General features: G+C 38.5%; 1 protein-coding gene and 1 long non-coding RNA gene across 2 annotated transcripts in view; both read left to right on the top strand.

Moving 5' to 3' along the window:
• The first annotated feature begins 4049 nt into the window (after nucleotides 1-4049).
• LOC138872490 (uncharacterized) overlaps nucleotides 4050-24514 on the top strand; it is a 175879-nt gene continuing 155414 nt past the window's right edge. Inside the window, exon 1 of the long non-coding RNA XR_011400885.1 lies at nucleotides 4050-4140. This is a non-coding gene — a long non-coding RNA (uncharacterized lncRNA). The remainder of the gene's footprint in view (nucleotides 4141-24514) is intronic.
• On the top strand, nucleotides 11649-24193 carry LOC104237915 (histone-lysine N-methyltransferase ATXR3). The gene is made up of 20 exons (XM_009792148.2): nucleotides 11649-11963; nucleotides 12153-14692; nucleotides 14807-14863; nucleotides 15324-16457; nucleotides 16886-17247; nucleotides 17580-18113; nucleotides 18193-18293; nucleotides 19494-20544; nucleotides 20643-20714; nucleotides 20864-20974; nucleotides 21064-21164; nucleotides 21318-21417; nucleotides 21524-21619; nucleotides 21843-22010; nucleotides 22092-22217; nucleotides 22324-22377; nucleotides 22466-22713; nucleotides 22797-22905; nucleotides 22997-23299; nucleotides 23716-24193. Exons 2-20 carry the CDS (start codon nucleotides 12319-12321, stop codon nucleotides 23890-23892), a joined length of 7278 nt encoding a protein of 2425 aa, XP_009790450.1. The 5' UTR covers nucleotides 11649-11963; nucleotides 12153-12318; the 3' UTR covers nucleotides 23893-24193.

Genomic DNA, 24514 nt, shown 5'->3' with positions numbered 1-24514 from the left:
TGGCCAATGTTATGCCAATATTTTTGAAAAAAGAACGGGTGTAAGCCGTCAGGTCCCGGGGCCTTGAAAGGTTTAAATGAGAAAATAGCCCTCTTTATTTCAATATCCATTAACGGGTTATCAAGAGCACCTAGGTTATAATCATAATTGTTTAACCCAAAAAATGGTTTTCAAGGTCAAAGCAATAATTTTATATGACGGGCCACAAGCAACCGATTCAATCCGAAAGATATAAAATTTTATTAATACAACGTGATAGAGAAGTGGAAAATAAATTCAATGACATATAATATAATAAAAATAAAGCATAGAAGAAAGAATTCTTATTGAATGATCCTTGATAGGATAATGAGCCGAACAGAGCTTGAAGGGCCGAATTATGGCTAACTTAGGAGCAAGATGCTATGAATTACAATGTATAGAATTATAGAGAAGAAAATTAGATTTTCCTGATGATGATAAAAGTATGTCTATTTATAGGGCTACATCTAAGTAACTAGTCTCCTTGAATTTCGGGTCCATTATGAGCATTTACTCAATCCATCCATTACTTTTGGAAGACTTGTAACAGCTGTGTAAATGCTGAAATTCCATAACTGATGAGTTAATTCCATAACTGATGAGTTAATTCCGTAATTAATGAGTCAATCTCGTGCCTGTTGAATCAATCTCGTGCCTGTTGAGTCAATCTCGTGCCTGTTGAGTCAATCATGTGCATGTTGAGTCAATCTCGTGTCTGTTGAGTCAATCTCGTAATTGATTGCCTTGTTCTGACCGTTACAATCATTTATTGCATTTATTAATAATTGATTTGTAACTGATGGTGTAATGATGGTAAATTCCATATAATCCGAAATTAATTTATTCCTTTCTCATTTGTAATTATGAGATATTCTCTCACGCCTAATCTGAGCTATTTCATGATGATCAGTTCCGGGGCTAACAGGCACGGTATGAGTATGTTCGGTCCCGGGGGTGTTTCACATATTATCTTTACATGTCATTCTTCACTTTTCTTCAAACTTTACTGACACATGTCGCCATTTAATAGACCCACATGGCAGTCTAATTTTATTAATACAGATAGTCCCCCCACTTTCCGGTTACTCACTATGATGTGACCGAAAAGTGGAAGATTTTATCCTTTTCATCCTTGCCTCTGCCTCATCAAAAACCTTGCCAGAAAAATCCAATAGGGACAAAAACCGAACAAAGGAAAAAAGAGTGCAGAACTTATATATTCAGATGATAACTCTGTCGCTTATGTTCCTTTCGTCAATAATCGGTTGGTTTACCCCTGTCTTGTTTCGGGGTTTGAAGACAAATCTTTGCCTTATGTTTGCAAAGTTTGATATATATATTTCGGCTTTATTTTCTGCCTATTTTAATGTTTGGGTTTTTGTTTCACCCTTTAACTTTGCATTAAAAATGCTTCAATGCTCCGTGACTTTTTTGAATAAGCACGAATTATAGGCTCTTTTATGAACGACACTTAATGAAGAAGATGTCTCAACTTCATAATGGTGTAAATATACAAAAGAGAGATAGGAATTTTCACATGTTTTTCTTTAACAATGTTTTGAAGAAAGTTTTTACATTTAAATTTCATAACATTTCACATATGTTTGTATATCGTATATAACTCATTTTGCAACTGTTTTTTCTTTTAACAAATTCAATATAAGCTTACATTCGTAACTGTTTTTCTTTTGCAACAGTTTTTTTTTGAATTAGTACAAGGAGATAACTATTTTTGTTTACAACAGTTTTAAATATAAGGGTATGAATTTTTATCCATAACTATTTTTATTGATAACAATTTTCAAATGAATACAAGGGTAATGCTTTTTCATCTATAATTGTTTTCAGTTACAACAGTTTTTAAGTAAGTACAAAGATGTGCATTTTTACTTGTAACTAATATTCTGCCTTTAACTTTTTTTGAAACATTTGTTTATATTTACGAATATGTTTTCAAAGGTTTTCGAGTCATGCTTGTGTTTTTGGCTCGTGACTTTGCTCTTAACTTTCGATTTTGTTGGGTAGACCTTAGGCTTGACTTGAATTTTGATTTTTCTAGTCTTCTTTGCCTTCCATATATATAGTCCCCAAGTGTTAGAGCTTTGAAGTATGAAATCTCGAGCATTTGATTATTCCTTCCACGTGGTCCATTTCCTGAAAAGGAAAAACATACGGGACTCGGAGGTATATATTTAGTGATGACTGCTTAACCCCCTTTTTTTTACCAAAAGGGTTGTAACCTAGACCAGGATTAATACAATGTTCCTCGTGTCTTTCGGGTCTAATATCATCATTTGGTATTTTAGAGAATTTATCCGAGTACTAATTTTTCTTGACACTTTAAAAAATTATTTGAGTGCTCATACTTAATCTTTTAGACTTAAAATATGTATTTGGATGCATCGTTACATGTGCGATGTCTTAATGTTGCACCTTTGGGTGTCTAACTTTTATATAAAAGAAGGCTCTCTTATATACTTTAAACGCTATGAAGAGGACGTCTCCTTTTCATTCAGGCGTAGAATAGGGTCGATTGATCCGAGAAGACTTTTAGTTTGAGGGAATATTAATCCCGGTAGTATTTACAAGAGTATTGACCCCATTAAAATTTATGGGAGTATTGACCCCGGTAAGACATTGAGTTTGAGGGAGTATTGATCCCAAATAAATATATATCTTAGTAGATTTGTCCTGAAGAGACATTTAATCTGATTGGATTTTGAATCTAAATTGGAGTATATGAACATACTTCCAAGTAGAGAGGGACACATGTCCGAAATAATATTTGAGATTTACGGGATAATCGATCCGAGTCATAATACAATTAGCCATTAAGAAAGGCTTAGATATTTAGCTTGAATGGACGTTGTTGGACCGATATAAATCGCGTGTTTGTTCAAAGTGAACTTTATTCTAGTGGCTTATTTGCATATATTTATCTTGACTTAGATGTAACATTCTCGTTTTTTTATCGTGGGATTCTTGACTCTAACATAGAGTTCTTGATCCTTTTTGTGTACGTGTAGTATATGTATTTTTGAAGAACTCATTCAACACTGTTTGAAGTGTTTATACTTGATATGAGTAATACAACTAACTGAGTTGAGCTGGTAAATAATGTCAGGTCAAATTGACTAATCTTCATGTATGAGTAATCTCCCTAGTATTTGAGTTTTGAGGTATGAGAACTCAAACACTGAAATCATAATTTGATAGTTCGCAGTCTAATAGTCCCCAGTAGGATAGTTAGTTTCGATATTGATGGACTTTCAAATGGTCCAGTTCCAACATAGGGATGGTACCGAAGCTCTTTTTATCAAATATTTTGTACTCTGGCCGGGAACTACGGAGGTTCCAAAATGTTGTCGAGGATCATGCCATATCTTGACTTGAGCTATTCATACTGACTTTGATGAGTTTTTGATTTGAAGCCTTATTACCGGAGTAATTTTCACTGCTTTCTTTATAAATTTCTCGCATTATATATTTTGTTTGTTTGGTCCATGTGGCATTTTAGCTTTTGGAGCCTTGAATATTCTCAAATATAATTATCCTCCAACAAGGCAGGTATTACGGGATGAGACGCACTCAGAGTTATCGAGAGCATGCTCATCTTTGGGTAAAGTCCCATTCTACAAGTAATAAATGAATTTATTATGCCAATTCCAAATTAAATTAGTCAGGCTTACCTCATTTTCATTCTAATTGATGATAGATCAAGAATCGCCTAAATAAGAGATGGCTCGATCCTGAGACTGTTTGATCCGGAAACGATATTTCCCAATAAGTGCTCGGAGTTGCTTTCTAAGTCAGTGATATCAGCAGTAGATCTGAGACTAACACATCCGACTCTATTTTCTTGGGCTGCATAGTTTTCTTGGATTTGATCAATCGCTAAATCGATATTTTTGCTCTGAGTCCCCAAGCTAATTTAAGCCCTGTAGCATATGCTTCATACTCGGCTTTGTTTTTAGTAATAAAATAACTTTTATGAATTATCTAACTACATTCCCTGATAGGCATTAAGCATTGCCCCTAACTCGGGAAGTTTAGTACTTGTGGACCTAATTGTGTAGAAGGTCCAGATCCCGAGAATTATCCTAGAAATAACATGTTCGGGTAATACATTCGAGCTAAAATTAATCATGAAATATACTAAATTTGTGATTTTATAGTCGTACGTGGCTGATAAACAATATCATATTCACTTAGTTCGACTACTCATTTAGCTAGCCTTCCTAACAGTTCATGTTTATGCAAAATATTGCGTAATGAAAATATAGTGACTACGGGAATTGAATGATATTGAAAATAAGGCCTTAGATTTAGGGAAACTACAATTAATGCCAATTTATCAAAATGTAGATATGTAGTTTCCGTATCTAAGAGTATTTTATAATAGATAGGAGAATGTGTACCTTTATCTTCTTGAATTAAAATTACATTTACCGAGACATCCGAGATAATTTGGTGTACCGGCAATCATCTTTCTCCTCGGAATTTTGAAAGTAATGATGCATTGTTGTTAGATAGCAAGTTTGAATGATTCGACTTTTCGGACTAAACTAATCTTTCGAAGATCTGTAACTTTATCTTTTATGATTTGACTCTAGTTTCTTCTTTTTCTTGGTCGGATTATACCGCGGGTCAATATTGAGCATATAAAACTTTTCCTCCGGTGGTACACCTGCTATGTTAGCATGGAGGCAAGTAAAGCAATTTTTGTTAGCATGTAAAAGTTTAATCACTTTACCTTTAAATTCGGTATCGAGTCTCGACCAACGTAAACCTTCCTATTTGGGAAGTCAATGATAATCTCTAATTCTTCAGCATTTGGCCTCGTGGCTTCTAATGCCTTCGGTTCAATAATTGCTTCCGAAAATATTTGTATAATTGTCCAAGGTTATTAATGAACCTTCCTTCCTCGTGTCTATTCCATCCCGCAGCTATCTCTTCTTTTTCAGTTGTTAGGTGTGGTATCTTTGTAAGCAATCTCGTGGGTGTTTTACTCATGTTCTTCCTAATCTTCGTTCTTCTCCTGTGAAATTTTATAATTTAGCAAGGTAATTCCTTGCCTGTTCGGGTAGAGCCGGATCTTTTCCAGCCCGTGAAGAAAATCTCGTATCTCTTTGCTCGGTCCTATTTTTTAGATTTTTGCATTTAGATTCGAATCACCCAAGAATCACATCCACTTGATCTCTGGACCTGTTTTTGACTTTCAATTGAATGAACATGCCTTCCTCTATTCGAAGCTTTGTATTATATCGAATGTAAATTTTACTCCTCAGTTCCGGGAAGGTCCGACATTATTCTTCTGACTCCTTCAATCATATCCGGAATCACATCGGTTTGGTTTTCGAACCTGTTTTTGGACACTTATTAGTGTCGATTCTACTTACCGTGTCTTCTTCTGTTTAAATTCCGGTGCTACAACGGTTATGCATATCATTCTTGTAGGATAGATAGGAATTCCCGGAGGTGTTCTATCGGCTCGTTCTATTTCTTGATCTGTTTCTGTAAGGTTAGAACTAAATTTTGCAAATTAAAATTACATGGTGTATCTGAACCTCCTGTTCCGGAACTGTTTCGTACAGATCCGTTATAATCAGTTCTGGTACAGATAGTTGCGGTACCAATATATCAATGTACGTTCTCTATTTTTCTCTGCTTATTACTTACATATCATTATCATGGCTATTCTTCCCTTTTTATTTTGCATGGTATGCCATCTCCAACTTGGTTGTCCTCAACTGTGTTGATTGGTAAATTTCGGCCATGATGAAGGTTTAAACTGAAAACAAGCGAATATTAACAAAAAATGTTACTATCTTTGGATGAATACCAAGTTTGCTTGAGTTCCCGGTAACGGAACCAAATTGTTTAACCCAAAAAATGGTTTTCAAGGTCAAAGCAATAATTTTATATGACGGGCCACAAGCAACCGATTCAATCCGAAATATATAAAATTTTGTTAATACAACATGATAGAGAAGTGAAAAATAAATTCAATGACAGATAATATAATAAAAATAAAGCAGAGAAGAAAGAATTCTTATTGAATGATCCTTGATAGGATAATGAGCCGAACAGAGCTTGAAGGGCCGAATTATGGCTAACTTGGGAGCAAGGTGCTATGAATTACAATGTATAGAATTGTAGAGAAGAAAATTAGATTTTTCTGATGGTGGTAAAAGTATGTCTATTTATAGGGCTACATCTAAGTAACTAGTCTCCTTGAATTTTGGGTCCATTATGAGCATTTATTCAATCCATCCATTACTTTTGAAAGACTTGTAACAGCTGTGTAAATGCTGAAATTCCGTAACTGATGAGTTAATTCCATAACTGATGAGTTAATTCCATAACTAATGAGTTAATTTCGTAATTAATGAGTCAATCTCATGCCTGTTGAATCATCACGTGCTTGTTGTGTCAATATCATGCCTGTTGAGTCAATCATGTGCCTGTTGAGTCAATCCCGTGCCTGTTGAGTCAATCTCGTAATTGATTGCCTTGTTCTGATCGTTACAATCATTTATTGCATTTATTAATAATTGATTTGTAACTGATGGTGTAATGATGGTAAATTCCACATAATCCGAAATTAATTTATTCCTTCATTATTTGTAATTATGAGATATTCTCCCGCGCCTGATCTGGGTTATTTTATGATGATCAGTTCCAGGGCCAACAGGCACGGTATGAGTATATTCGGTCTCGGGGGTGTTTCACATATCATCTTTACATGTCATTCTTCACTTTTCTTCAAACTTTACTGACACATGTCGTCATTTAATAGACCCACATGGCAGTCTAATTTTTACTAATACAATAATGACTAGGGGTGATTTTTTAATATCAACCCAATTGGTGCTAGTATGTGAGGAGGTAAAAGCATTCATAAAATAACTGCTAACATGGGCTATAATTCTGATATGGTCATTAAGCCAGTTTCCTGCTTCGTCCTTAAAGAAGATTATTTTGTTAATTCTTTTTCTATTGGAGGCTGTTATATGAAAAATTTTTGTATTAGCGTTCCCTTTATTTAACCATAATACTCTATCCCTCAGTTTCTAGTAACCATCCTCCATCCTAAGGATATCATTATAGTCCCTTTTCAGGTTGATCTCTAATTGTTGTAAAAACAAACTATTAGTGTAGTTTACTGAATTTTGGATTCCTTGGAGTCTAGCAAGAATTTTTTTTTTTGGCTTTAAGGTCCCCAAACGTATTTTTCTTCCAGGCTTAATGTTAGTCACAAAGCTTTCACTAGCCTTGCAATAATCATTGCCTTCCCAATGTCTTTTTACTATATTTTGAAAATCTGGGTGCCTACACCAAAAAGTTTCTAATCTAAAGGGTTGTTTATAATCTAAGATATTTTTCCTAGGGATTAATTCTACCAACAAGGGATTATGGTCAGAGTATGTTTTAAGAAGGTGAATAATCGAGCAGTTAGGGAACAAATCAAGCCATTGCTCGTTTGCTAAGACTTTATCAAGTCTTTCCATTATTAAACCTCTATTTAGCTTCCTATGATTTGACCAAGTATATTTACAACCCTTATAGCCAATATCAATTAGGTTACAGTTATTAATTTTTGACCAAAGGAAATTACTCCTATTGTTGTTAACCGGTCTACCCCCAAATTTTTCATTCGCTCCCATTATATCATTTAGGTCTCCCCCTACCATCCAGGGTCCTTTGTAGGAATTAGAAATACTTTCTAGATTTTCCCACATATTATTTCTTTTATTCTTATTAGTGCTAGTATATTAGAGGAGAAAAGCTAGGAGTGACGATTAGGAAGTACCTCTATAATAGCATGAGTTTCCTGATTCCTTCGCACAAAATTCTGGACAGTGACGATTTTGTGGTTATACATTACAACCATTCCTCCTTCTTGACCTTCTGATGGAACCTCAATCATTTCTGTGAAACCAAATTCACCTAGCATTTGTGCATGGTTAGCCATCCTAGTTTCCAATAGAGTTACCATGCAAGGCCTATGGGTATCAACCATCTCTCTGAAGTTTCTTCTAAACTCATAGTTATTACCACCCCTAATGTTCCATATTATGAAGTTAGTTGGACGATTCATGGCTAGGTTCAGTTGTAGGTTTGCTGGTTCCCCATTCTCCCTTGCTCTTTGTTGGAACACAGGGTTCCTCCTTATTGCTGGGACCAGAATCATGGCTCGATTGCCCACCGTTGGGTCTTGGGGAAGCCTGATGTCCATTGAGCACTTGTACAATGCTAGTGGACAGCTGAGTACATGCCTCTTCTCTTGCATCTCCATGAAAAGAAAAACTTTTACCTCGTTTATGCTTGAGAATTCCAAGATTTGTTCCATTATTGGGAACCAAGGGTCTCCCATTTCCTCATCTGGATCCTCTTCTCCTTTTGCCTCATACACATTCTGTGGTTGGAGTACAGGAGGTTGTTGTTCTACTAGTAGTTCTTGGTGGACTTGTGGCTGGGGAGGGTTCTCCCAAGGTATAAAAATTGGATTCAAGTGTGTGAGGGTTTCTGGGGAGAAAAAGGGCATGTTTCGGTGAGGGTTCTGTGGTTGCATGGGGTTGAAGTGTGGGGGCATATTCCATTGATGCATCATTGCATGCAGCAGGTGTGGGTTCATTGTTGGCGCCAACGGGTTTAGTATATTGTTTAACCATACCTGGTTCAAGTAGTTGTTCATCGCGAGTCTCATTCCTTTGAATATCATTAGAGCAAGATATTGAGTGTTGTGGAGAATGACAATGGCTTCTTGTCCATTTATTTGGACATTGAATGACACTGCATGGCCCAACAGACCCACTTCCATCCACGAGAGTGGTTGGTAATCCTAGTTTTGAGGTGGTTGAACTAGGATTATTTCTGGGTCTACCGCTTGGTGTGGGGCAGGTTGTTGAGTTTCCATATTCTACGCTCTGTGATGCCTTAGGATTTGGATTAGCATGTGCCTTCTTCTCAAGGTAGATGGTATTCTTGGCATTTTCCAGAGAGGGATCGAGGTTTCTTGTAGAAGTATTTTTGGGCGTGGTTTTTTGATTTTCAGTAGAAGTGTTGGGATATGGGCTAATGATTGGCAGATCATTTGCATGTCTAGTGTGTGGAGTGGCGTATTATATTGTGCAATATCCTTTTCAGATTTTGCTTGGATTGAGTTCTTGGGTTCTGATGCCATTTGTCCATAATGGGTGGAAGGGGTTGACATTTGGATGGCATGCTCGAACTCTTCATTACCACAAGCTATTACAGTCATTATATTAGTAGCTACTGGGGTTATCGAGTCATTAGTGGTATATTGGTCCTTTGATTGGGTAGAATTAACGGTCATAGAGTCCCTAGCTTTGGTATTAGTAGTACTAATTATATTTTTTGTGTAGTTTTCCTGCATGGCGTTAGGAACTTTAGTGTTCACCATTGCCACATGTGAATTTGATATATCCATACTGCCCAAAGAAGTTTCCAACGGATTATTAGTGTTTAAAAAAACTTTATTAATGAGATTAGTATTTTTATTATTGTTATTTTTATTTTTGACAAAAACAATGGTTTCACCCAAAACCATTTGCTCTTCTTCCAAAAGAGTAAAGTTGTTTTGAGTTTTGATGGTGGTATTCTCCATTGCTGGAGTTTTAGAGCTTTTAACAAGGAGAGACTCTTGAGTTTTAACCATATTTATGGACTTGTAATGTAAGACTTTTGTGTCTAAGTACTTACGGGTTGTTGCATTGAAACGTTTTACCGGGACACCTGTGTTGTTGTCATTTTCCACTGACTTAGGAAGCTGGTCTTTGTTGTTTTTTGGTTCCGGTCTCTTTTTTTTGTTAAAAGAGGCTGTCTTCCATCCCCCCTTTTCTTCTTCCCATTGCTCGACTGGCTGTTCCTTGTCTGGTTGGGCATGATCCGTGACTTGCATTTTGTTATCTATTTTTTCCTTGAGGATGAAGTTATACTGGGATTGGATGTGGCCCAGACGCCCACAGTTCTTGCATAAAAACTTACTCCCCTTCATAATGTATATATTGCTTGTGTTGTCCAATATAGATATAGGGTTGGACGGGGGTTTCCAGTGGGAGCTCAACACAAAGCCTAGCATAGCGGCCTCTGGCCGTGGTGGAGGTGCAAACATCAATTTTTAATAATCTAACTATAGCATTCCCAATTTTCTTGAGGAGCTTTCCATCATAAAACTCAGTTGGCAATTGTGGAAGACGGATCCAAACTGCCGAAACTATCATCTTTTCTTTATTTGCGACAAAGTCTGGTTTCCATTTAGTAATTGACAAGTAGTGGTCGTTTATAAACCATGGACCATGAGTGAAAACCTTCTCCATATTCTCTCTCTTTGTAAACTTTATGATGTAGTGGTCGTCCCCTAGATCAATTAGTGGGAAATTTTCCGTTGGTCGCCACAGTTCTTGGATCTTCTTTTTCAGGTAATGATGTAAAATTCTTTTGCCAAATAGCTTGACTATTAGTGAGAACCTCTAAGGTTCATAAATTCTTTGCTTCTCTTCTTCGGTTAGTGTTATTTCTTTAATGCCCCGTGTATTGAGCTCGATTAAATGCTCTTGCTCTTCCTTTTCTGGTAGGATTTCTTCCATTGGGTCCTCGGATAGAGTTAGGGAATTTGTAAAGTACATTGGGTTTGAGGCTAACAACATATTCTTAAAGGGCGCTTTGTCTTCCACGCCATTAATCATGGCATTATCATGGGTGATGTCTGGTGGTTTTGGTGGCGGGGGAATGGGTTTTTCTTTATTTGAGTATTGGGAGTTCATGAGAGAGAACTTAAGGTGTCTTCTTTATCCCCAACTAAATTCATGAATTTAGACTTTAAAGAGCATTGGGTAGTTCTTTTTTCTTTGAACAATAAGGACTTAAAATTTATAGTTTGGACATTGATGTTGAAAAAAGTACTCCTTTAAAACTAAAAAGCATTATTTAAAATTGATCAATTGTGTATTAATATGAATACTACTGACAAGAAAAATCAATTTAACGGAGAAGATGCCATATTTTTTTTCCCGACCAAAAAAGAAATTTGTGAAGAATAATCATTATTTCCTTTTAAAAACTTTCTAAACAAATATTTCAATACTGAAATTTAGCTCCCGTTTGGCCATAGATTTTGGCTTTACCTTTTTTTAAAAAAAAAATTTAAAATATTGTTTGTTTATAAAATATGATCATGTTTTGGAATTTCAAGTTCTCAAAAACTGGTTTAGGATAATTTTTGGGTGAAATTTATTTCTCCACTCACAAAATTTCAAATTTTCTTAGAATAAAATATATGTTCAAACATAACTTTAATTTTCAAAAATTATTTTTTAATATAACTTTATTTTTTAAAAAAAAAAATTTCATCTAAATCAATATCCAAAGGCAAGGTCAGCGTTTTGAAACATCAAATATGGCCAAAGGGCTTGCATCAAACCAATTGGAAAATAAACTCTGCCCGCTGCCCGAACCGTAAGAAGAAGAAGTTGTGCATTACCACTTCAACTTCAAGTATGAATCTATTACCACTAGCGCCTTCATAATAATACGAAGTAGAAAAGGGGCGAATCAACGTAAATACAGACCAGAGGTTTCTTCTCAGGTCAAAAGCCCACCTTATACCAATAAAGCCCGAATCAGAAAATTCTTGGAAATAAAAAAGAAAAGAAATTATATATCTACACATACAGTGAAAGAGAGAGAGAGAGAAATAAATAAGAAGGCGAAATATAGAGATTCGTCATCTGCTAGGAGTATTTCCTTTTTTTTCTTTCTTTCTCTCTGCGAAATCAACAATTCCATTCGATCCCCGCGCTTCCTCATCTCTACACAATCAAACCTCAAAGCTTATTAATACTCTTCGATTCGACTCGGAGCTTTGACTCGGCTCTGCTTTTCGATCTCTCAACTCAGCTCTCTCCCAATTTCAACTGGTATGTTCTTCACATTCTAAACCCTAACTTTCTGTTTTTTTTCTTTGATTTAATCTTTCAATTTTAATTCAATCACAACTCTACGTACTGTTCTTTCAAAACACTACATTCTATTTTTGTTCTTAATTTGATGGATTTACGTTGATTCTTCGATTTTTTTAATGTTTTTTGTTGTTCGTGGATTTCTAGGGTTTTTTCACCTGCGGAGATTGGAATTGTGCAAGTTCAATTACTTGAATTTGTTTGGGAGCAGCATGAGCATAGACAACCCTGGCGAAGAAAAAGATTATTAGGGTTTGGTTCTGGCGACTGTATTGCGGTTTTGGCGGCGGGATAGAGAAGCTCTGAGCTTTCCATGGGCGATGGAGGCGTTGCATGTGTGCCTATACAACAGCATATTATGGAGCGTTTCTCAGTTTGTGGAGGCAAGAGTAAGAACAGCAGCAGCAGCAACTTCAGTACTCCTTCATCAGCAAATTCTACTTCAAAAACTGTGAGGAAGAAGATGAATGGTAAGATGGTGAAGACGAAGAAGGCGAAAGGAGTAAACTTGAGTTCCAAGAGTAGTGGTATTAATAAAGAAATTGAGTGTAATGGTGACGTTGGTAAAGATGAAGTCGAGGAAGGTGAATTGGGTACTTTACCTGTTGAGAACGGAGAATTTGTTCCTCCTGAGAAGCCTTTTTCTCGAAAATACGAGATAAAGAGTGAAATTGAGAAGGGGGAGAGTGCATCTGATGTTAAAAGGGGCGATTATGTCAAAGGAAGGTGGCGCAAGGGGGAATGGGAGAAAGGTGACTATATTTCTAACAGAAAAGGAGAGCTTGATAAGAATGATCCCGGGTATGAACCAGGCGAATTTGTACCTGATAGGTGGCGGAAAGGTGACGGGGCAGCTGCAAGAGATGATTTCAACTATAGCAGAACACGCAGGCATGATTTTGCCAAGGATAAGGGTTGGAAAGGGGACCTTGAATGGACAACGCCACCTTTTGCCAAGGACAAAGGCTGGAGAAACGACCGTGAATGGACGCCACCTTCTGCCAAGGACAAAGGATGGAGAAATGATTGTGAATGGACGCCACCTTCGGCCAAGGACAAAGGATGGAGAAATGATCATGAATGGACGCCACCTTCGGCCAAGGACAAAGGATGGAGAAATGATCGTGAATGGACGCCACCTTCTTCAGGCAAGCATTCTGGGGAGAAAGATGTTGGTAATAGAAGTGGTGGAATTCAGCATGTGAAAAGGTTATCTAGATATGAACCTAGCATCCCAGAAAGGAATCCAAGAATTAGTTCCAAGATTGTGGGAGAAGAAGGCTCTTCCAAGATCGAACTGAAGAATGGCAATGCAAGAGAATACTTTTCAGCTAATAGGTTGAAACGGCATGGTACTGATTCAGATAAAAGTGACCGTAAGTACCGGGGTGAGTATGATGACTTCTCAAGTTCAAAAAGCAGGAAACTTTCTGATGATGGAAGTCGAGCTGTATACACGGCAGATCATGGTTTGCGGCGCTCTACTGAGAAGTTGCACAGGAATGCACCTTCTAGCCGGAGCATTCCATCAGACAGGTATTCTTCCAGGCACTATGAGACATCTAAAGGTTCTTATGACAGACATAATAGCAGTCCTCGTCATTTGGAGAGGTCCCCACGTGACCGGGCCCGCCATCTTGATAACTGGGATCGGAGCCCAGCCCGCCATCTTGATAACTGGGATAGGAGCCCAGCCCGCCGAGAAAAGTCTCCCTATGACCGAGGCCGTCACCTTGATCACAGTCGGTCTCCTTATGACCGGAGCCGTCATTATGATCACAGAAGCCGGAGTCCTAGTTATTCAGAGTGGTCCCCACAAGATCAAGGCCGCCACCATCATCGGAGGGACAGGACACCAAACTTTCTGGAGCGGTCCCCACTTGATCGGAGTAGGAATGTTTATCATCGAGACAGTGGTCGGAAAAGTGGACCAAGTGATAGAAGGGAAAATCAATTTGAAGGCAAAAGGCATGAAGGAAAGTGCAGCAGCCAAAAGGATGTCAGTGTGAAAGATCAAATTGTTACGGATTCTGAGGTTAGAAGCTGTCCTGAAAATAGTAACTGCTCAATTGTTAAAAGTGGCAATCATCCGGTAAACAATGAAAGTCTGCCTCAATGTCCTGCAGTGAATACCTTGGAGCTTCCACAGGAAAATGGAGCTGTTGAGGAGGTGGCTTCTATGGAAGAAGACATGGATATATGCAATACCCCACCGCATGTTTCAACTGTGGCAGAAGGAGCCACCGGGAAGTGGTATTACCTTGATCAGTTTGGTGTGGAACAGGGGCCTTCCAGATTATGCAAGCTGAAGTCACTGGCGGAAGAAGGATATATTGTGTCTGACCACTTTGTCAGACACGCAGATAGTGACAGGTGGGTTACTGTTGAGAATGCAGTTTCCCCGATGGCAACTGTAAATTTCCCATCAGTTGTTTCAGATGTTGTTACACAGTTGGTGAACCCTCCCGAGGCTCCTGGTAATGTCTTGGCAGATAGTGGTGATCTAGCTCAACTCGATGATCTGGCACGTGAGGATAGCTTTGCCCTTTTGTCAGAGATTGTATCATGTCATGCGGATAGTTTGGCTGCATCTGAGCCTTCAGACGAACATCATATTGATGAGAGAGTAGGGGCACTATTAGAGGGGTTTTCTGTAATTCCAGGCAGGGAACTTGAGATTGTTGGTGGTGAGTAACTCGTTCCAAGAATTCTCTCTTTTCACAGCAGGGCTTAAGTTTTTTCTCTTATAACACTTAATTTTTTTTCTTTTTCTTTTTCTTTTTTGCAATTCTCTGCTGCAGAAGTGCTGCAAATGACCTTCGAGCATGTGGAGTGGGAGAAATGGGGAAGTGCTGAAGGTAAGTGGTTTTTTTGTTTCTATTTCAACTCTTATCTTCTGGGTGATGGATGAAGGTGTATTGTTCTCCCATGTTCTTGATAAAGGAAGTTATTTGTCATCTTTTAATGAAGCTTAGGTGTAGGAGTATCTAGCTCGTGGGGCATTCAAAAATACGTCAGTAGTATGATAAATATCTTTGTTATGGATAAAAGACTCGTTATATACATTCTTTCTGGTTTCTGTATCAAAACTTGGGTTATGCAATTGGTTTATTTTGTTTCTAACTGTGTTTTCATATCTGGAGTTTGGTTTTTCCATGACTAGTAGCTTTAACATGACATTTTCTTTATATGCTTTTGGATTGCCTTAACCACATGCGGTAAGGTTCTATTATTTTGTGTGCATAGGCTGTATAGTTTATTTCCATCTTGTTGGTAAGGAACTTTATGATTAAGTATGTATTGGTTTCTCTTATGTAGGTGAACACTGTGTTCAAAGTTCTGATGAGTGCTTGTTTAGTTCGGAGGCACTGAAGGAATCCTCAGAACCAAGGACCAGTGTACCGTCATCCTGTGACAGGGAAAATGATTTAAGCTGCAGTGACACTGCTGAATTGTTTTCTGGTCTGTGGTCATGCAAGGGTGGGGATTGGAAAAGAAATGACGAAGGTACACAAGATAAGTTGTGGAAAAAGAAGCTTGTTCTTAATGATGGCTATCCTCTATGCCTCATGTCAAAATCTGGAATTGAAGACCCGAGATGGCTGCAGAAAGATGAATTGTATTATCCATCACACAGCAGAAGGCTTGATCTCCCATCATGGGCTTTTCTCTCTCCGGAGGAGTTGAATGATAGTAATGTTGTCGGAAGACCCAGTCAACCTAAACCTCCAGTGTTAAGGGGTATTAAAGGAATGATGCTTCCAGTGATCAGGATAAATGCATGTGTAGTTAAGGAGCATGGGTCATTTGTATCTGAGCCTCGCACTAAAGTTAGAGGGAAGGATAGGCATCCTCAGAGGTCATCACGACCATATGTGGCGACAGGTGATACTAAGAGGTTGTCAGAAGAAGGCATGTATCACTCGAAAAGCAGGCAGGACCAAGAATCACATGGTTCCCGTAAGAGCAGCACACCCTTAAATATTCCGAAGGACCGTATTTGCTCAGCAGATGAGTTACAATTACATTTAGGTGAGTGGTACTACCTTGATGGTGCTGGGCATGAAAGAGGGCCTTTCTCGCTGATTGAGTTGCAGGTATTGGTTGATCAAGGTGTTATACCAGAAAATAGCAGTGCTTTCAGAAAGGTGGATAAGATCTGGGTCCCAGTTGCTTCAAGTGCAAAGACATCTGATCTTTCAAAGATGTGCCAAACACCTAGTGAGACTCTTGGAGCTTCTGTGTCAGAGTTGTCGAGTTCTCTACAAAGTGCACCTGGTGGTGTTCCCTGCACATTTCAAGGTATACACCCTCAGTTTATTGGGTATACCCGAGGAAAGCTTCACGAGTTGGTAATGAAGTCTTACAAGAGTAGGGAACTTGCAGCTGCTATTAATGAGGTCCTAGATCCCTGGATAAATGCAAGACAACCAAAGAAAGAGAGCAATCCAGGTATGTGGTCCATGCTCCGGAAGATTCCCTTGTTTGCTTTCATTGTAAAGTGATTGGTTCTCTATAATGTCTAATTCATATACCCACTTTCTGTTACAACTTTGTTGCATGTATGGGCTGCTTCTTTCCTCAATTTCCTTGGACCTCCTCCTCTCCTTCCTTCATGTCCTTGTATGCATTTGTGATTTGAAAGAAATCTATTTTTGTTCCTAATTATGTCAAAAAGTCATAGAGCCTACCTGGATTCAGAATAAGACATGCTTGTGCGATTCACAAATTATATTCTAATGGCAGTTACATATTCTTTATAATGTGGCCTATTGTGACACAAAAGACTCTGATTACTGAACTAATTCTTCTTTCTTGTCTGTTTTTCTCCCCCTCTTTGTATGTTGCTTCTGATTCTCATAAGTATCTCTACCTGACAGATTTCCGTGCCAGCAAAAAGGCGAGGTTTCATGGAAGTGAAGAAGAGTATGAAATGGAAGAGGACATATCGGGATTCCAGAATGATGAATGCCAATTTGATGACTTATGTGGTGATGAAACTTTCAATAGAGAAACCATTACCAAACCTGGAATCGAAAGTGGAAGCTGGGGTCTACTGGATGGTCGTGTGCTTGCACGGATCTTTCATTTCCTTAAAGCTGATGTTAAATCTCTTTCTTATGCTGCTTTGACTTGTAAGCATTGGAGATCCACGGTAAAGATTTATAAGGGTATCTCCAGTCAGGTTGACCTGCTATCTGTTGCTTCCAGTTGCACTGATTCCATGATACTGAAAATAATGGTATGCTTTTGCTTTCATGGCATTGGACTGCTCATCTCTTCTCCTACTAGCTCCCTAACACCAACACCAACAAACCCAGTGTAATCCCACAAGTGGGGTCTGGGCAGGGTAGTGCATACGCAGCCTTACCCCCCTACCTTGTGAAGGTAGAGAGGTTGTTTCCGATAGACCCTCAGCTCAGTAAAGATGAAAAAGAAACATTAGCAACAAGCATTAAGAAAGTAGCTCCTACTAGCTCCCTAAGGAAATTTTGTAAGAAAGTAGAAACTTGTCAAGAAATTATGATTCTTCATGTGTAACACATTTTTTGTTTTTTTTCTGTCATTTTGCAGAATGGTTACAACAAAGAAAAGATAACTTCCTTGGTTTTGCGTGACTGTACCGGCATAACTCCCAGAATGCTCGAGGATGTTCTTCATTCATTCTCTTGTTTATCCTATATAGATATTAGAGGTTGCAGCCAACTTGAAGATGTTGCTGTTAAGTTTCCAAATGTTAACTGGATTAGGAGCAGGAGCTCGAATTTGAAAGTAAAGAGCCTCAAGAACATTTCTGATAAAACTTCATCATCCTATAGAACTTTTAATAGTCAGGAGAGTCAGATGGATGATTCAATTGGACTGAGGGACTATTTGGAAAATTCAGAAAAGAGAGAGTCTGCCAACCAGTTGTTCCGCCGAAGCTTGTATAAACGTGCGAAGGTTTTTGATGCTCGAAAGTCCTCCTCCATTCTGTCTAGGGATGCCCAATTGAGGCATTTGGCAATGAGAAAATCGAGAAATGGTTTCAAGAGGATGAAAGAATTTCTCGCTTCAAGTCTAAGGGAGATAATGAAGGAAAATACTTTCGAGTTTTTTGTTCCAAAGGTACTATTATATCCTCTTTGCTTAGCTGCTTTAAAATACTGTTTGAGATGCTTCTAAACCTTGACCACCTTTCCTTTAGGTTCGAGGAATTGAGGAGAAAATCAAAAGCGGATATTATGCTAGCCGTGGCTTGAGCTCTGCCAAAGAGGATATAAGTCGAATGTGCCGGGATGCACTAAAGTAAGTTTCATTTTACATATTGTGTATGATTCTTTAGCTTCACTGGGTCTTTGCAATAGCTGAATTGTGAATTTTCTTGTTTGGGAGAAAAATGCATATGTGGTCCCTCTTATCATATCCTACTTGTACCTTTGATTCCTCTACTCAATCAATCAGTCAACTACGACTCAATCCCTAACGAGTAGGGATCAACTGTATTAATCCTCTCTCAATTGTCCCCAAATTAACTCCAGGAAACTGTGTCAATTTAGTCGAATAATAAACAAAACTAGCTAAATTCTCGTAACTTCGTCAACCTGTGATCAATAGTGATTGCCTTTTCAAAAGAGGCATATTTGTGTTTAGGTCTCTTTTTTAGGGAATAGTATGTTCCTAAAGGAGTATGGATCTGATAAAATCACTATTCCCTGTTAAAGATGAGACCTAAAAGATGAAAAACTCCTATAGACAATGGATCAAATTCGTCATGAGTCCTGGGTTTACGGAACCATTAAAGCCTTGTTTCTTTAGGATTTGAGTGACTGCATACTCTTACTGAAGGCTAAATGTGCAACGAGGGACTAAAAGTGCAAATGAGGGTCAACAAATGCAGCAAAGCTGGATGGGTTTAGTAAGATTTATTGAGCACCAAGGAAGTGCTAGTACGTACATCAAAATGACTTTCATTTCCTTCAGAGGAAAGCCGTCAAAAGTATTTACATCAGTCAATCTTGATGTTACACCTAGAGTACCGAACTGTTAGGCTCTAATTTAACTAAGTGTACTGCTGTGTATTTGTTTTCAAAACATCTGAAATTTATTCCCTCCATCCTGACCAAAAATGCATAGAGGGACAGTGTTCCTACCGTCTTTAAGCTGCTTCTTCATTCTCTGCCTGTACCAACTGATTATAGCCACTGCCAATGTTGCTTGATGTATCCAGTGCACCCCAAGCACATTAACGAACAGAGTGACATGTTCCATGTTCTAGGGGATGCTTTGTCTTCCACAATGCTTTCCAAGGCTAAAACTGCATTTTTGTGTTTTAGGTTTTCCGCTTTCTCTCTTTTTGGCTGATGCATGAAGGGTAAGGTGGTAATGGAGGAATCACATACTAGAATTGTTAATATTTGTGGGAAAATTGTTCGTTTGGCACTATTGTTCTATTTTAACATAATTTCTGATAATTTTTATTGATATTTTACAAATGCTGCGGCTCAGATCTAAAAACCGTGGTGATGCCAAAGACATGAATCAAATTATTGCATCATTTATCCGTCTTGCTACTAGTTTGGAAGAAGGTCCCAAGCCATTTTGTACAAGAGATGAGATGATGAAGACTTGGAAAGATGAGTCACCTCCAGGCTTCTCTTCTAGTACAACAAAGTACAAAAAGAATCCTGCTAGAATGTATGAAAAGAAATACTTCAGCAGAAGCAATGGATCTTCCTATGTCAATGGTGTTTCTGACTATGGAGAGTTTGCCAGTGACCGAGAAATCAAAAGACGTTTATCCAAGTTGAGTGTAAAATCCTTAGATTCAGGAAGCGAAACATCTGATGATCTTTGCAGATCTTCTGGTGATACCACAAGTGATAGCGAGAGTACTGCTTCAGAGACAGAAAGTGACATGGATTTAAGATCAGAATGTGGAACAGCAGAATCAAAAGAAACTTATTTCACTCCAGATGATGGGTTTGATTCTTTGGCTGATGATCGCGAATGGGGTGCTCGCATGACAAAGGCCAGCCTGGTTCCTCCGGTTACAAGGAAATATGAAGTCATTGATCATTATGTTATTGTCGCCGATGAGAAAGAAGTGAAAAGAAAGATGCTGGTTTCTTTGCCGGAGGATTATGCTGAGAAGCTTAGTGCACAGAAGAATGGCACTGAGGAGTCTGATATGGAAATTCCTGAAGTGAAGGATTATAAACCAAGGAAAATGCTTGGAGATGAGGTGATTGAGCAGGAAGTCTATGGTATTGATCCATACACTCATAATCTTCTTCTTGATTCCATGCCAGATGAATCGGATTGGTCTCTCCTGGACAAGCATTTGTTTATTGAAGATGTGCTCCTTCGTACTCTTAACAAGCAAGTTAGGCGCTTCACTGGCAGTCACACACCAATGATGTATCCTCTGAAGCCTGTTTTCGAAGAGATTCTGGAAAATGCAGACGAAAATCAGGACAAGAGAACTGTACGGTTATGCCAATTCATCCTGAAGGCCATTGATACTCGTGCGGAGGACAATTATGTTGCCTATAGAAAGGTGAGGATAACAATTACTAGTAGTTATCAATTTTACATTTTGGGCCTTTTACTAAATGCTCATCCTTTCTTCCAACATTTGATGGATGTGCCCGTCAGGGTCTTGGGGTTGTGTGCAACAAAGAAGGTGGCTTCAGTGAGGAGGATTTTGTCGTCGAATTCTTGGGGGAGGTAAGAACAAAATGTTTAATTCTTGATTATATTTATACCTACACATTCCATCAGCTTTTCTGAGTATCCTTTTACTTAGTGATGCTTTGAGTAGTGATCGTACATTCTGAAAGATGACCTGAATTCATCTCTCTTAACGAGACATACAGGTTTATCCTGCTTGGAAGTGGTTTGAAAAGCAAGATGGAATTCGCTCCTTGCAGAGGAATAACAATGATCCTGCACCAGAATTTTACAATATATATCTTGAGAGGCCAAAGGTATCATTGGTTGATATGGAGGGTTCATTCTTTTCTCTTTTTATCTTCAAACGTTTTTCTCCAACCCTATTAATAATTTCTCTTGTTAGGGTGATGCTGATGGGTATGATCTAGTAGTTGTTGATGCAATGCACAAAGCAAACTATGCTAGTCGAATTTGTCACTCGTGCAGACCTAATTGTGAAGCAAAGTAAGTTTTGTCTTTCGCTCTAGTATTATGGTTTCCCTTAAGAGGTGTTGTGTGTGTATATATGTGTTTTTATGTATTATCCCTCTTTATTTCCCCGTACTGGATTTCAACTAACATCTTTCTCGTGATACTTATGTACCTTTTTGTGAGCAGAGTAACAGCTGTTGATGGTCAGTATCAGATTGGAATTTATAGTGTACGTCCAATTGCATATGGTGAAGAGGTCACTTTTGATTACAACTCTGTTACAGAGGTGAGTTTTTAGAATGTGTTAAGGATCTGTTTAGCTTGAAGGTTAAGCCTTCTTCTTTTCTCTCTTGTGGATAATTTGTGTTAAATGATGATGTTTCATGCTACAGAGTAAAGAAGAGTATGAAGCTTCCGTCTGTTTATGCGGCAGCCAGGTCTGCCGTGGAAGTTACCTTAATCTTACAGGCGAAGGGGCCTTCCTGAAGGTACATTCTCATACATTCTCCATCTTAATTTTAATGAACTATCTCGGTCTAGGCTGCTCCTTAAGCTCTTACTGAGGTTTTTGGTGGTTTAGAATTTTCACTTTTTGTGCTTAACATGGTATGCTTTAATCATTATGATCGACGCCTATTGTTCCAGTTCTATCACATTTGTTGGATTCAGTTTCATGCCTTTTCAGCAGTGCCACTTCTTGTCTGTCTGCAGGTGCTCCAGGAGTACCATGGGTTACTTGACCGACACCAGCTGATGCTAGAGGCATGTGAAGTGAATTCAGTTTCTGAAGAAGATTATATTGATCTTGGTAAAGCTGGACTTGGAAGTTGTTTGCTTGCTGGTTTGCCAAATTGGTTGATTGCTTATTCAGCTCGTTTGGTATGCTTTTGCTCCGAATTGACTATGGATTACCATTATATCATCTCTGTGCATTTTCTGAATTATCTATTGTGGTTGAAGGTGAGATTTATCAATTTTGAGAGGACGAAACTTCCTGACGAGATACTTAAGCATAATTTAGAAGAGAAGAAGAAATACTTTTCAGATATTTGTTTGGAAGTAGAGAAGAACGAATCTGAGATTCAGGTAAGGATTCTGTCAGCTGGAGTTTTATACTTGGTTTATATTCCCTTCTCCATCTGCATGTGCGAAGGATTTCTTTTCTTTATATAATCTTTCTTGAATGATACAGGCTGAGGGTGTTTACAACCAAAGGCTTCAGAACTTGGCTCTGACACTTGACAAGGTTTGTCTTTCTCCTTTTTGACCAAGTCTATTTTTCTTGTTTAGAGAATGGCCGAGTGAAATCTAAGAGTTGCTGGGTGCTTTGGCAGGTGCGTTATGTAATGAGATGCGTTTTTGGTGACCCAGAAAAAGCTCCCCCTCCTCTTGAGAGGCTCAGTTTGGAAGAAGCTGTTTTTTTTATCTGGAGAGGAGAGGGGTCTCTTGTTGAGGAGCTTCTTCAATGCGTGGCTCCTCATTTGGAAGATAGTGTGCTAAGTGATCTCAAGGCCAAGATTCGAGCTCATGATCCATCCAGGTTAGATGATCTTGAGACGGGCCTTCGAAAATCTTTAATATGGTGAGTGGTGTCAACCATGGTATCCTAGCTATGCACTTTTTATCAAAAAAACAATTTTCTTGACTTGTTGTTTCTTGTTCTAGGTTAAGAGATGAGGTTCGAGATCTTCCATGTACATACAAATGTCGACATGACGCTGCTGCTGACTTGATTCATTTATATGCTTACACAAAGTGTTTTTTTAGAATACGAGTATGTGCTCTATCCTATCGAAACTTCTTTTGCATATCATTTTCACTGGACATTGTGTTGGTTTTGACCTGTATATCTTCTCTCTTTGCAGGAATACAAGACTGTAACTTCACCTCCTGTATATATAAGTCCTTTAGACCTGGGACCCAAATATGCTGATAAGCTGGGCCCTGGTGTTCACGAGTATCGCAAGACATATGGCGAAAATTATTGCTTAGGACAGCTGATTTATTGGTATAACCAAGCAAATGCAGATCCAGATAATTGCCTTTTCAGGGCGAGCAGGGGTTGCTTGTCTTTACCTGAAGCTGGCTCTTTTTATGCTAAAGTCCAGAAGCCGTCCCGCCAACGTGTTTACGGCCCAAGGACTGTGAAGTTCATGCTATCTAGAATGGTAAGCTTTATATTAATTTCAGCAGAGCATCCTCTCTATTTTGTGTATTGCTAAAGAAACCTACGGGTGGATATGCCAGAAAAAAAATGCAAAAGAAACCGACAGCTAGACGTATATGTTTTAGTAGGTGAATGCCTTCTGATCATAATATGCCTAACATATCCTATTGGAGTACTCTAGAATATCAGTGTGTCCTGGTTGTGTTGGTTGCTATGCTGTTTTAGGTTTTGCTCTTCTTTCTTGGTGTGAATTTTCTTACCAAAGTATCTCATTGTTTATCTCGGCAAAAGTCTAGCATCCCACCTATGCTTGAACTGTAGCTTCAGTCGATTTCAAAGTTCAATTATTATACTAGGTTGAGTTCAATTATTATACTAGGTTGCTTCCACTTAACGCGAGTTATATTCTTTTGCCAGGAGAAGCAGCCCCAGAGACCATGGCCAAAAGACCGGATATGGTCATATAAGAGTAGTCCCAAAGTATTTGGCAGTCCTATGCTGGATGCTATTTTAAACAAGGCTCCACTAGAAAGGGAAATGGTACATTGGCTGAAGCATAGACCTGCAATCTTTCAGGCCATGTGGGATAGATGAAATTTTTCAGGCATCAGGAGAGCAGCATTAGAATGCTGCTGTGTAGGGTACTGATTCCTTAGAGGAAAGTGTTCGAGCTGTTAGTATTAACTCCTCTTCCTATTGGAACGGGGTAGGTGATTGCTTAGAGTCCCTGATTTCTTATGCTTTTTCCTCAGTTGATTCTTATGTACAGTTTTATTCGTCTTTCATTCTTGAGCAGTTTTGTAACATGTAATTCATTATGTGGAAATGAAAATTAGTGAATGAGTTAGTTCCTAATCTTTAATTAGATGGAAAAGGCTAAGGCCACTTTGTTGTCTGCTGGACGTGTATATTTTAGTGTAAGCTACGTCGGTAATTGACACAAACGAAGACAATCTACTCAACTTCATACTAATTACTAGCCCTCATTGGTAAGCTGCGTGTTGTCCTTTTAGGTGAAAATAGTTTCGATATTTTGGGCTCAAAAATATTGTCAATTCTAGCTGAAATCTCTAAAAGGGTGGCATAGACCCAAAACCTCACCCCCCCTCCCCCTTACCCACGTACACAGCTCACAAGGATAACGCTAATTTTTATAGTGTCCAGTCATCAGAAACCGTATTTGCCAGATCCAGGTTCTGTAAAACAGTACTTTCTA

This window comes from Nicotiana sylvestris, chromosome 7, assembly GCF_000393655.2.
Source record: "Nicotiana sylvestris chromosome 7, ASM39365v2, whole genome shotgun sequence".
NCBI classification, from domain to species: Eukaryota; Viridiplantae; Streptophyta; class Magnoliopsida; order Solanales; family Solanaceae; genus Nicotiana; species Nicotiana sylvestris.
The sequence above is the reverse complement of the archived record's forward strand: the minus strand, read 5'-3'. Positions and strand labels throughout refer to the sequence as shown.

Coding starts and splice junctions, on each gene's coding strand:
- LOC104237915 (XM_009792148.2), top strand. CDS start 12,319: ATGGGCGATGGAGGCGTTGCATGTGTGCCTATACAACAGCATATTATG. Junction 16,458..16,885: donor AAAGAAAGAGAGCAATCCAG/GTATGTGGTCCA, acceptor TCTACCTGACAG/ATTTCCGTGCCAGCAAAAAG. Junction 20,545..20,642: donor ATTATGTTGCCTATAGAAAG/GTGAGGATAACA, acceptor TGTGCCCGTCAG/GGTCTTGGGGTTGTGTGCAA.